The sequence below is a fragment of the Oncorhynchus nerka genome, linkage group LG10 (assembly GCF_034236695.1).
Source record: "Oncorhynchus nerka isolate Pitt River linkage group LG10, Oner_Uvic_2.0, whole genome shotgun sequence".
NCBI lineage: Eukaryota > Metazoa > Chordata > Actinopteri > Salmoniformes > Salmonidae > Oncorhynchus > Oncorhynchus nerka.
The window spans coordinates 55,532,960-55,546,457 of record NC_088405.1 but is presented as its reverse complement, the minus strand read 5'-3'; the positions used below and the strand labels follow the sequence as shown (position 1 = coordinate 55,546,457).

The window sequence follows — 13,498 nt, the reverse complement described above, 5'->3', positions numbered from 1 at the left end:
TTTGAACATCTTGGCCATGTTCTGTTATAATTTCCACCCGGCACAGCCAGAAGAGGACTGGCCACCCCTCATATGGTTGTTCCCCTCTTGGTTTCTTCCTAGGTTCCAGCCTTTCTAGGGAGTTTTTCCTAGTCACTGTGCTTCTACGCCTGCATTGCTTGCTGTTTGGGGTTTTAGGCTAGGTTTCTGTATAGCACTTTGAGATATCAGCTGATATAAGAAGGGCTTTATAAATAAATTTGATTGATTACAGCTGTGAGTCTTTCTGGGTAAGTCTCTAAAGAGCTTTGAACACCTGGATTGTACTATATTTGCACATTCTTTTGAAAATTCTTCAAGCTCTGTCAAGTTGGTTGTTGAGCTTTGCTAGAAAACCATTTTCAAGTCTTGCCATTGATTTTGAGTCAAAACTGTATCTAGGCCACTCTGGAACATTCAATGTCTTCTTGGTAAGTAACTCCAGTGTATATTTGGGCTTGTGTTTTAGGTTATTGACCTGCTGAAAGTTGATTTGTCTCCCAGTGTCTGTTGGAAAGCAGACTGAACCAGGTTTTCCTCTAGGATTTTTTTATGTGCTTAGCTCTATTCCGTTTCTTTTTATTAAAAAATTCCCTAGTCCTTGCCGATGACGAGCATACCAACAACATGATGCAGCCTCCACCATGCTTGAAAATAAGTGTGGTACTCAGTGATGTGTTGGATTTGCCCCAAACATAACACTTTGTATTCATGACATAAAGTTAATTTCTTTGCCAAATGTTTAGCAATTTTACTTTACATTTTTTTATTTATTTAACTAGGCAAGTCAGTTAAGAACAATCTTATTTACAATGATGGCCTACCACGGCCAAACCCTAATGACGTTGGGCCAATTGTGCGACCCTATGGGACTCCCAATCACGGCCTGTTGTGATACAGCCTGGAATCAAACCAGAGTCTGTGGTGACTCCTCTAGCACTGAGATGCAGTGCCTTAGACCACTGCGCCACTCAGGAGCCGTATAGTGCCTTATTGCAAACAGGATGAATGTTTAGGAATATTTTTTTTAGTCTGTACAGGCTTCCTATTTACTCTGTTTAGGTTAGTATTGTGGAGTAACTACAATCTTGATCCATCCTGTTTCTTCCTGTCTTAGCCATTAAACTGTAACTGTTTTAAAGTCACCATTGGCCTCATGGTGAAATCCCTGAGCGCTTTCCTTCCTCTCTGGCTACTGAGTTAGGAAGGACGCCTGTATCTTTGTACTGATTGGATGTACTGATACACAATCCAAAATATTTAACTTCACTATGATGAAAGGGATATTCAATTTCTGCTTTTTTTTTTTTACCCATCTTCCAATAGGTACCCTTCTTTGCGAGGCATTGAAAACCTTCCTGGTCTTTGATGTTGAAATTCACTGCTCGACTAAGGGACCTTACAATTTTCTGTATGTGTGGGGTACAGAGAATAGGTAGTCAATAAAAATGTGTTAAATACTATTGCACACATTGAGTCCATGCTACTGTCACAAACCGGCTTGTAGCCTGTAACAAAAAGGAGAAAACGTGGAGATAACTTTAGTTCATAAATACATTTGTTTAACTATAAACAAGTAACAATGGGGTGTGTAGTCAGTGGTTGCGTGCATAGATGTGATAATGAGGGGTGTTGAGAGGTGCCAAAGCAAACACACAAAACAGCTACCAAAAGGCCATAACCAAATTCCAACAGTGAGTCTCCTCAATGAATGAGGGAAAGGTGTATTTATCCCCAGGACACACCCGAGCCCAGGTGTGTCCCATTTCGCTGATGATCCTCCCGGCTACGCCCACCGATCTCCTAATAAGGAAAACAAGAGCAAAGAGAGAATTCGGCAGACAGTGGGAGGGTCGTCACACTACTTATTAAGTGACTTGTTAAGTACATTTGTACTCCTGAATTTATTTAGGCATGCCATAACGACAGGGTTGAATACTTACTGACTCGAGGCATTTCAGCATTTCATTTTTAATACATTTGTAAAAGTTTCTAAAAACATAATTCCACTTTTGATATTATGGGGTTGTATGTGTGTGTGTAGGCCAGTGACAATCTCAATTTAGTTAGTTTTAAATTAATTCTGTAACACAAAATGTGGAAAAAGTCAAGTGGTGTGAATACTTTCTGAAGGCACCGTATACTTTATTTCTAATTAAGTTATTAATAGTTAAACAAAGCAAACATGGTGGTAAATAACCAGACCGTACAACACATTCTGCTAGTTCAGTTCACAATACCCATTAAATGTAGTTTTATTTCCTGAAGGTTGTTAATCTGTGGCGTCCAGTTTGGACCGATTTTTTTATTTTTTATTTTTTTTAATAATTTTTTTTTTTAAATAAATGTGTCATTCTGATACGCAATAAGCATTTATAATTGTTTTAGTTCATTCAGAAGATTTGTCTTATTAGGAAGTAAATGCACCCTTTGAATGTCTCAAGTCAAAGATTCCAGCCATGCTGTCAACTGTAATTCATGTATAGGAGGGGGAATTGAACAGTAAAGACCAAGGCTACTTAGTAACTAAGGCCTCATCATGTGACTTTGGCCTTGTTCAGTACACTTGAGTTCCCTTAACCTGTTCTTGGTCTGTGGCCACCAATTCCTACCTCCTTTTATTGTGGTCTGGCAGGCAGGCAGGCAGGGTTTGTTGGCCCAGTAACCACAGCAGCACGTGACCGGCAACTCTCAGGAACCCCTGACCAACACTGAGGCTCCACACACCCCTGTCTGTCTGTGCAGGCTGGAGGACAGTTCTGTGTCTACGCTACAGACACAGTCATCTATGAAGTCATAACCGATCACCTAAGGCAGTGGTATTCTAACTTTTTTTTAGCAGGGACCCCATTTTCTTGTCCCCACAAGAATTTCTCCCAACCCCACCCCAAATCTAATGACAAATTTTAGATTTTTACATCAACAAATAACCTTCAATTCATTACATTTTAATCTCTTATCAAAATTAAGAGACCAATAAATACGTGTACTCAGTTACTTTTTTTCTTATCTTTCTCAAAAACATTTGTATATTGTCCCATACCCTAATCTGTGCTTTTTAATTATTTGTTTCAACAAACAAACAAAATCAGTGAAGTTAGTGTTTTCTTTTGTTCTTTCCTCCTAGATGTAAATGCATCAAAGAGAAGTCACCATAGGGACAGGAATTGATTGCATTCAGTGTAAAGAATAGCTTCGTTATGTGATCAACTCTTAAGACCATGCAGCCCTGCAGCAGCATAGGTTATTACTGCTGGTCTAGAGAGTGTGTGTACCCTGTGGGTTTCCTTTACATACACCACCTTTCCTCTCCAGCCACAATCTCACTCACACATTTTTTTACTGTTAAGGCTAGCTGGCCATTTTACAGAGCTCTTACAGTCTGATGCCTATGGGAATGGTTTTCTTGTTTTTTTTCTTTGACGGAAATTAGCCTAACTGAAACCAGAACGGCACTTTTTTATTCAGACTAATCGCCAGCCATGTTTTGATTACAATTGTGCTGTCAAACTTTTCCGTAGCCAAACAATGTCAATTGCAAGAGCAGGACATTGTTTGACATTCAATGTAGTAAGGCAAACACTCATGTATGTGTGTATATGCTGAAATGAAGCTGATGTAGATGCTGAACACTTATCTGTTCTGTTTGTCTGTGTTCAGCTTCCGTTTGAGAAGGAGGTCTACTACATTCAGCATTCCATGCTCTACCTGGTGCCGGTATACCTCTTCAGGAAAGGAGGTACGTTCCATCTTCTTTTGCACTTGTGAAATTCTGTGCTCTGTTGTCACCATTCCATGGGTGCTCGAGTTATTCATCACTGCTACCTTAACTCAACCAATCGAAACCCTTCTCGCAGTTGTGAGCTTGTTGCTCTGACAGAGGCGGAGACCTGGGGAAAACTGACAGACTGCCATCTAGTGTAGAGATGCCATTCTTGCAACCAGTTTCAAGTTTAATGGTCACATGCATAAGTACATTGAAATGCCTTTCTTGCAACCTATAAACCCAACAATGCAGTAATCAATAACAATGTAGTTATTAGAACAAACACACAAATAAAAATAGAACACGAGAAAGTATATATTTTTTCTTTATTTAAATAGGCAAGTCAGTTAAGAACAAATTCTTATTTTCAATGACGGCCTAGGAACAGTGGGTTAACTGCCTGTTCAGGGGCAGAACGACAGATTTGTACCTTGTCAGCTCAGGGATTTGAACTTGCAACCTTCCGGTCACTAGTCCAACGCTCTAAGCACTAGGCTACCCTGCCGCCCCAATTAAGCATACTTTATACAGGGTCGGTTCCAGTACCATAGGTATGATGTGTAGGGATACTGGAATGATAGAGAGAGATATGGTGTGTGTGACCAATGATGAAGTGACTGTGTGTCCGTTGCGTGAGTGTGCAGTGCAAAAATTAAATACAAGGGTCAACTCCAGTCTGTGTAGCTATTTAGTTTTTTTCAGTCTTATGGCTTGGGGATAGAAACTGTTGAGGAGCCTGTTAGTGTCAGATTTGCTATACTGGTATCGTTTGCTGTGCTGAAGCAGAGCGAACAGTCTATGGCTTGAGTGGCTGGAGATTTTCCCGACATTCCTTTCAACACCGCCTGATATAGAGGTCCTGGATGGCAGGGAGCTTGGTCCCAGTGATGTACTGGACTGGCCGACACCACCGTCTGTAGCACCATGTAATCGAGGGCGGTGATATTGCCACCAAGCAGTGATGCAGCCAGTCAAGATGCTCTCAATGGTACTGCTGTAGAACCTTTGAGGATTTGAGGGTCCATGCCAAACCTGTTCAACCTGCCTTCTTCATGACCGTGCGCGTGTCAGCTCCTCGGTCTTACTGAGGGAGAGGTTGTTGTTCCAACACCACACTGACAGGTCACTGACCTACCTCCCTGTAGGCTGTGTCATCGTCGCTGGGGATCAGGCCTACCACCTTTGTGTAGTCCGCAAACTTGATGTTGGAGTCATGTGTGGCCACACAATCGTGGGTGAACGGGCAGTACAGGATGGGACTAAGCACACACCCCTGTGGGGCCCCAGGTGTTGATGATCAGCATGGCGGAGGTGTTGTTGCTTATCTTCACCACCTGGGGTCGGCCTGTCAGGAAGTCCAGGATCCAGTTGCAGAGGGAGGTGTTTAGTCCCAGGGTTTTAAGCTTGGTGATGAGCTTGGAGGGGACAATGGTGTTGAACGCTAATCTATTTTCAATGAACAGCATTCTCTCATAGGTATTCCTCTTATCTATGTGGGTGAGTGCCGTGGAAGTGCAATTGGATCTGTTTGGGCGGTATGCAAATCAAATTGTATTTGTCACATGCGCCAAATACAACAGTGAAATGCTTACTTACAAGCCCTTAACCAACAATGCAGTTAAGAAAAATAAGTGTTAAGTAAAAAATAGAGAAGTCAAAAATAAAAGTAACAAATAATTAAAGGGCAGCAGTAAAATAACAGTAACGAGGCTATATACAGGGGGTGCCAGTACAGAGTCATTGCGCGGGGGCACCGGTTAGTCGAGGTAATTTAGGTAATATGTGCATGTAGGTAAAGTGACTATGCATGGATAATAAACAGAGTAGCAAGCAGTGTAAAAGAAACAGGGGGGTGCAAATAGTCTGGGTAGCCATTTGATTAGCTGTTTAGTAGTCTTATGGCTTGGGGGTAGAAGCTGTTAAGAAGCCTTTTGGACCTAGACGCGGCGCTCCGGTAACGCTTGCTGTGCGGTAGGAGAGAGAACAGTCTGACTCTGGTGGCTGGAGTTTTTTTGACATTTTTTAGGGCCTTCCTCTGACACCGCCTGGTATAGAGATCCTGGATGGCAGGAAGCTTGGCCCCAGTGATGTACTGGGGTGTACGCACTACTCCCTGGAGTGGGTCTAGGGTGTCTGGGGATGATGGAGTTGTGTGCCATAACCAGCCTCTCAAAGCACTTCATGATTACAAATGTGAGTGCTACAGGCCGGTAGTCATTGTGGCACGAAGCCTTAAAGTTCTTGGGAACAGGAACGATGGTGGTAAGCTTAAAACATGTGGAGATCAGACTGGAACAAGGAGAGGTTGAAATGACAGTGAATATGCCTGCCAGCTTGCTGTTCTGTGCATGGCCTCAACACCCATGTTGACATTCCATAATAAAAATAAAAAAAGATGTTTAACATCCAAAGCAGAACATATAATATGGTTATGAAAAAGAGTAATCATTTACCTGACAACAATTCAGAAGAAAAGACTATGGTGGCCTATGTTGTTCAAATTAGCTCCCCAACTGACAACAAAAGTCTGGACTACAATTTGAACGAAAGAGAATTGAATGATCTCTCATCTGTGATTTACTATTTCTCTCCAATACAGTTAAGCTAAACTGCTTAAAATGTGACCACTTGAAAGAAAATCGATAAGATCACGAACACCCTGGCTCCTAACAAATTCACACCAGTTTGGAACAACCGAGTCCGTATCATTCACGTACGTGTAACATATCTTTGAACATAAGGAAGGATTCATATCCCTAACATATAGGGCTGGGCTGTCATAGCTGTTTCAATGTGTTGTAGATGTATAAATGAAAAGTTGCTTTCCAAAGAGCTGGGAGGAGGTGAGCTAAACAACACAACTACTGTGCAAACAAGCCCATAGCTGTACTGTAGAGGAGTTCACAGTACGTTATGACTTCATGTTGCCTGGTGGCAACATCTGTATTTGATAGGATACTGCTCTGTCAATTATACAGTGGAATTTGTGAGTCACTCTGCCCCGAGTTCCAAAAGCGGGGAGGGGAACTCCATGTCTATGCATTCTGCTCCAATGGCTGATGTGAAATGGCAGTGAGACAAAGAGAGAGCTCAGAGTCCTAGCCAAGCTCATGATGACTCGGTGATAAGGAATCTCTGTGTATCTGGGTGTCTGTACTGGCTCTCTGTGCATTGTGATGGTAGAGTGCTATCTAGTCCACTGGGCTTTGGGTTGAGAGCAAGCGAGGGAACAATGAATGGAGGGTTTGTTCCCTCAGCTCCCCCTACCCTCTCCACCCTTCCACTCTGTTCCTGGCTCTGTGCTGCTGGGCTGTCTCTCTCTGGCCCGGACTTAATTGACTCTGTCTCCACTAGAGCACAGGGGTGGAAAAATGCCTCAACACATGGACCTGTTTTCAATCAATCCTCTGTTGGAGACACCCACAGGCTCAGAGAGAGGAGGAGGGTTACATGGGGATCTAGGGGTAGGCAGGGCCTCATGAATGCAAAGGCTCCATGTGATTATGCTTGTGAAACTGCAAACAAGCTCGACACCACCATCCCTAGTCAGCACTGGTTTTGAACAAAGTGGGAAAGCATGGTCTCTTCAAGGAAAATATCCACTGCCAGCTGTATTCTTTGAAGGGGGAGTAAGAATACCAATAGTGATTCATCTCCCTGCCAATAAACTGAAAGCAATCCATAACAGGATCTTCAGCTCTGTTTTTTGTATAATGTTCATACATTGTCTATTCTCTCCCACTGCAGGTGTGTACAAGCCGGAGCCCTTAGGGGACATGTGGTGGGCTATCCTCTCCACTGGCATCTTGTTCCTCTATCACTTCCTGTTCCTGCAGGGCCTGGGCCTGGTAAGAAACTAATTGAGGGAGCCCTCTACTGGACACTTGGTGAAACTGCTCCCCTCGCTCTTAAAGGAGAGGCCAGTAACATGAGGCACATGACACAGAAATACAGGATGTTGACAAGATTTGTACCCTATAGACATAGATCATATATTGATGCTAGGGAGGTTAACCATTAAATGTTTAACAATTCTAAATGCAATCGCGTGTTAACTATTTTGATGGTCACGATTTTAAGAGCTACTATTTCTCAATCTCAACTCGTATTTAAAGCGCGCCTCCCATTCTCCATTCGAGTGCATAGGCTATAGTCAGCGGTAGGCTATAGTCAGCGGTAGGCTATAGTCAGCGGTAGGCTATAGATAGTCAGCGGCAGGCAGGCTATAGATAGTCAGCGGCAGGCAGGCTATAGATAGTCAGCGGCAGGCAGGCTATAGATAGTCAGCGGCAGGCAGGCTATAGATAGTCAGCGCGTCACCCACCACTTTACAATAGGAGCTTCAGGCAGTCTAATTGTTTGGAACCTGAACGTTTTAATTTACTTCAAATAATGAGGAATGTCTTACCTTGCTTCAAAGTAACGTAGCCAAAATCCAACCATAGACATTTGGAAGCAATTATTTTATAAAGACTTCCTTATGCCATTTAACCAAATCAAATCAAATGTATTTATATAGCCCTTCGTACATCAGCTGATATCTCAAAGTGCTGTACAGAAACTCAGCCTAAAACCCCAAACAGCAAGCAATGCAGGTGTAGAAGCACGGTGGCTAGGAAAAACTCCCTAGAAAGGCCAAAACCTAGGAAGAAACCTAGAGAGGAACCAGGCTATGTGGGGTGGCCAGTCCTCTTCTGGCTGTGCCGGGTGGAGATTACAACAGAACATGGCCAAGATGTTCAAATGTTCATAAATGACCAGCATGGTCCAATAATAATAAGGCAGAACAGTTGAAACTGGAGCAGCAGCACGGCCAGGTGGACTGGGGACAGTCATCATGTCAGGTAGTCCTGAGGCATGGTCCTAGGGCTCAGGTCCTCCGAGATAAAGAGAGAATTAGAGAGGGCATACTTAAATTCACACAGGACACCGGATAGGACAGGAGAAGTACTCCAGATATAACAAACTGACCCTAGCCCCCCGACACATAAACTACTGCAGCATAAATACTGGAGGCTGAGACAGGAGGGGTCAAGAGACACTGTGGCCCCATCCGAGGACACCCCCGGACAGGGCCAAACAGGAAGGATATAACCCCACCCACTTTGCCAAAGCACAGCCCCCACACCACTAAAGGGATATCTTCAACCACCAACTTGCCATCCTGAGACAAGGCTGAGTATAGCCCACAAAGATCTCCCCCACGGCACAACCCAAGGGGGGGCGCCAACCCAGACAGGAAGATCACATCAGTGACTCAACCCACTCAAGTGACGCACCCCTCCTAGGGACGGTATGAAAGAACCCTAGTAAGCCAGTGACTCAGCCCCTGTAATAGGGTTAGAGGCAGAGAATCCCAGTGGAAAGAAGGGAACCGGCCAGGCAGAGACAGCAAGGGCGGTTCGTTGCTCCAGAGCCTTTCCGTTCACCTTTCCACTCCTGGGCCAGACTACACTCAATCATATGACCCACTGAAGAGATCCTAACTCAGTTGCCAGAGAGGAAGGAAACTACTCAGGGATTTCAACATGAGGCCAACGGTGACTTTAAAACAGTTACAGTTTAATGGCTGTGATAGGAGACGCGTCACTAAGTACCACTCTTCATATTCTCAGGCATGGTGGTGGCTGCATCATGTTATGGGTATGCATGTCATCGGCAAGAACTAGGGAGTTTTTTTATGATAAAAATAAACGGAATAGAGCTAAGCACACAAAATCCTAGAGGAAAACCTTGTTCGGTCTGCTTTCAAACCGACACTGGGAGACAAATTCAGCTTTCAGCAGGACAATAACCTAAAACACAATGCCAAATATACTGGAGTTGCTTACCAAGACGGCATTGAATGTTCCTGAGTGCCCTAGTTAGTTTTGATTGAAATCGTCTTGAAAATATATGGCAAGGCTTGAAAATGGCTGTCGAGCAATGATCAACAACTAACTTCAAAGAGCTTGAAGAATTTTAAAAATAATGTGCAAATATTGTACAATCCAGGTGTGCAAAGCTCTTAGACTTACCCAGAAGACTCACAGCTGTAATTGCTGTCAAAGGAGATTCTAACATGTATTGACTCAGGGGTGTGAATACTTGTGTACATTTCTAAAACATTTTTGTCATTATGGGGTATTGTGTGTAGGTGGGTTAAATCTATTTGATCTATTTTGAATTCTGTCTGTCACACAACAAAGTGGAGTAAGTCAAGGGGTGTAAATATTTCTGAAGGCCCTGTACATGACACACTAGCATGTCTAATGAGCTGCGTGACACAGCTGACTGCTCTTCTCTCTTATAGCCTGACTGAAGTTACAAATGAAACAAACACCAAGCAAGGGCTCTGTGTTTCTGCTAGCTAGACTCACTTCTCTTTTTCTCTCCCTCTTCCCAGATGACCGAGGTCAACCTGAATAACATGTTGTGTCCAGCGGTGTCTGACCCATTTTACGGGCCTTGGTACCGGGTTTGGGCTGCGGGTCACCAGACCCTGCTGACCCTGGTCCATGGGAAGGCCCTGACCCTCTTCTCTTACCACACCGGCCCCACCTGCAGGTACCTGCTGGACACCGCAAGACTTCGCAGCAAGGTCGACTGAACAGACCGACAAACAGACTCACACGGACGTAGCCTTTTTAAATCCAATGCCTGTTCTTACGTTGGGATTTTCTATCAACATTTTTAATGCATCTTGTACAACTTACCTTTTTTTACTGTAAAGAATTAGGCATTTCAGGGTGAAATTAAACAACGTTATTATTTTTGTGTTAGGGATGGCTTGCATTGTTTGCATGCACACATGATGGGAAGACTGCTGGAGTTGGTAGTAATTGGTGTGTGGCTGGCCAGGGGAAATGAGCTTTTTCTTTTGTCTTGGTCAGATTTCCTGAACCTGAGTTACTCATGTTTCTGAAAGTGACTTTTTTTTATTTCTAAAGTTGCCTTTTGTAGTTATGTTCAGAAAAATGGGGCTAGCCTACATATCACTGAATTGTCATTGTTACTGTACATCTTAAACTCTTAATTTGTGCTTGCTATGACAGTTGGCCCAGGTATGGGTCAAGTTGCCATTTTGTGTTTGTATTTAAGATTTAAGACTTTATCTTTGACATGTTTAATCCATTGTAAAAGCCATCACTTTGTGATATTTTGTTTGTTAGAAGAGTAACGGTTGTGATGCATTTGTCTCTGTCATATCTGTGGTCACAGCCTCTGCTGACAAGGAGAAACCTGTTCCTCACATCTTTGCTGGATCAAGTGGTATAAATGAGAGGGCTCCTGCATCTTTGTCCCATCTCTCCATCACTGATTTACTCAACTGCAGAGGTGAAAGAGAATGTAAGGGGCCTTTTTACAGACAAGTGTTTGTCCTGTTGGATCATTATGGACGAGGGGAATTTACAGGAAGGTATCTTGATGTACAGTGCCTTTAAAGTATTCAGACCCTTTGACTTTTTCCAAATGTTGTTAGCTTACAGCCTTATTCTAAAATTGATGGGCAAAAAAAAACATGTAATACATCTACACACAATACCCCACAATGACCAAGCAAAAACAGTTTTTTAGAAATTCTTGCAAAGTTATGAAATAAACAAATACCTACAGTGCCTTCTGAAAGTATTCAGAGTCCTTACATTCAAACCCTTTACTCAGTACGTTGTTGAAGCACCTTTTGGCAGTAATTACAGCCTCAAGCCTTAATGGGTATATTGCCACAAGCTAGGCACACCTGTATTTGGGGAGTTTTTCCCCATTCTTCTCTGCAGTTGTTTGATTGGGTAAAAATCTGTGCTCTGGCTGGGCCACTCAAGGACATTCTGAGACTTGCCCCGAAGCTACTCCTGTGTTGTCCTGTTGGAAGGTGAACCTTCGCCCCAGTCATAGGTCCTGAGCGCTCTGGAGCAGGTTGTCATCTGTACTTTGCTCCGTTCATCTTTCCCTCAATCCTGACTAGTCTCCCAGACCTTACTGCTGAAAAACACCCCCACAGCATGCTGCTGCCACCACCATGCTTCACTGTAGGGAGGGTGCCAGGTTTCCTCCAGATGTGACGTGTGACGCTTGGCATTCAGGCCAAAGAGTTCAATCTTGTTTTCATCAGACCAGATAATCTTGTTTCTCTTGGTCTGAGTGTCCTTTAGGTGTCTTTTTGCAAACTCCAAGCGGGCTGTCGTGTGCCTTTTACTAAGGAGTGGCTTCCGCCTGGCCACTCTACCATGAAAGCCTGATTTGGTGAAGTGCTGCAGAGATGGTTGTCCTTCTGGAAGGTTCTCCCATCTCCACCGAGGAACTCTGGAGCTCTGTCAGGGTAACCATTGGGTTCTTGGTCACCTCCCTGACCAAGGCCCTTCTCCCGATTGCTCAGCTTGGTTGGGTAGCCAGCTCTAGGAAGAGTCTTTGTGGTTCCAAATCTCTTCCATTTAAGAATGATGCAGGCCACTGTGTTCTTGGGGACCTTAAATGCTGCAGAAATGTTTTGGTACCCTTCCCCAGATCTGTGCCTCGACACAATCCTGTCTCTGAGCTCTACAGACAATACCTTTAACCTCGTGGCTTGGTTTTTGCTCTGACATGCAGTTAATGTGGGACCTTTTTATATAGACAAGTGTGTGCCTTTCCAAATCATGTCCAATCAATTGAATTTATCACAGGTGGACTCCAATCAAGTTGTAGAAACATCTCAAGGATGATTAATGGAAACAGGATGCACCTGAGCTCAATTTAGAGTCTCATAGCAAAGGGTCTGAATACTTATGTAAATAATTTATTTCTGTTTTTTTTAATGTGCAAACATTTTTGCTTTGTCGTTATGGGGTATTTTGTATAGATTGCTGAGTATTTGTTTTATTTAATCCATTTTAAAATAAGGCTGTAATGTGGAAAAAGCCAAGGGGTCTGGATACTTTCTGAATGCACTAGGTTTTGGATACAGCACAGTTGTCAAAAGGGTGAGAGGAACGATGTCCTGTGCCTGTTGAGAGAGGGGATCTGAAAGGTAGAGATGTCCTTCAGAGATGATTCATTAAAGGTATTTAGGGCTCTATTAAATCCGTATTGCGGAAGTTCGGCATTACAGCGTGATTGAAATGTAAAGGCATTGTTCCTGAGTTAGCGGTAAACGCTTCATATGTTGACTTCAGTGATACAGATTGAAGAGCCTTTTGATCATGGGGCATATTCAGTGGTTTGCTATCAAGGTTGCGGATGAAATGTATGTGTAACGTCAGTTCTCAATCAAATGCCTGTTCTATACATTACACTTCAATCTACATTCTGGGTGTTGGTTATTTTTAAGGGGCAGCCCAATTTCAGTCCATATATCTACATAACCGATCACATACTTTGTTTAATGTATCTGTTTATTGATTACCTGCATAGCTCTACTTCGGGAGTCATTGGGAACCCCTGTTTTAAGGGAATTATGTTTTAAATACAATTTCCTATTCCCTATCACTTCGATCGATCCAATTTTGTAATGAGGGATTGTGTTCCCTTACACATTAGAAAAACAAGGGATATGGTATACTTTTGTACACTTTTCTGGGTGGATGTGCAATGTGCTGTATTGACAATAAATGTGATTTCTGCCCTTAAATGGTCTTCTCAGTGAATAGCTCAGGAACTAATAAATAATTCATTGGATTTATATAGTGCTCAAAAGAGTAAGGGGGAACACATCTACCAATGTGTACCACCAACAATATTATCCAAGCTGTAAATATA

At 43.1% G+C, this 13,498-nt stretch overlaps 1 protein-coding gene across 1 annotated transcript in view; it reads left to right on the top strand.

Annotated features, from left to right (window-relative positions):
• The window catches only part of LOC115135663 (transmembrane protein 164-like), a 49,527-nt gene extending 36,157 nt beyond the window's left edge, over window positions 1-13,370 (top strand). The window contains exons 4-6 of the mRNA XM_029670567.2: window positions 3,679-3,757; window positions 7,532-7,632; window positions 10,170-13,370. Of these exons, the coding sequence (XP_029526427.1) occupies window positions 3,679-3,757; window positions 7,532-7,632; window positions 10,170-10,373 (384 nt within the window). The 3' untranslated portion in view covers window positions 10,374-13,370. The remainder of the gene's footprint in view (window positions 1-3,678; window positions 3,758-7,531; window positions 7,633-10,169) is intronic.
• Window positions 13,371-13,498: the final 128 nt, after the last annotated feature.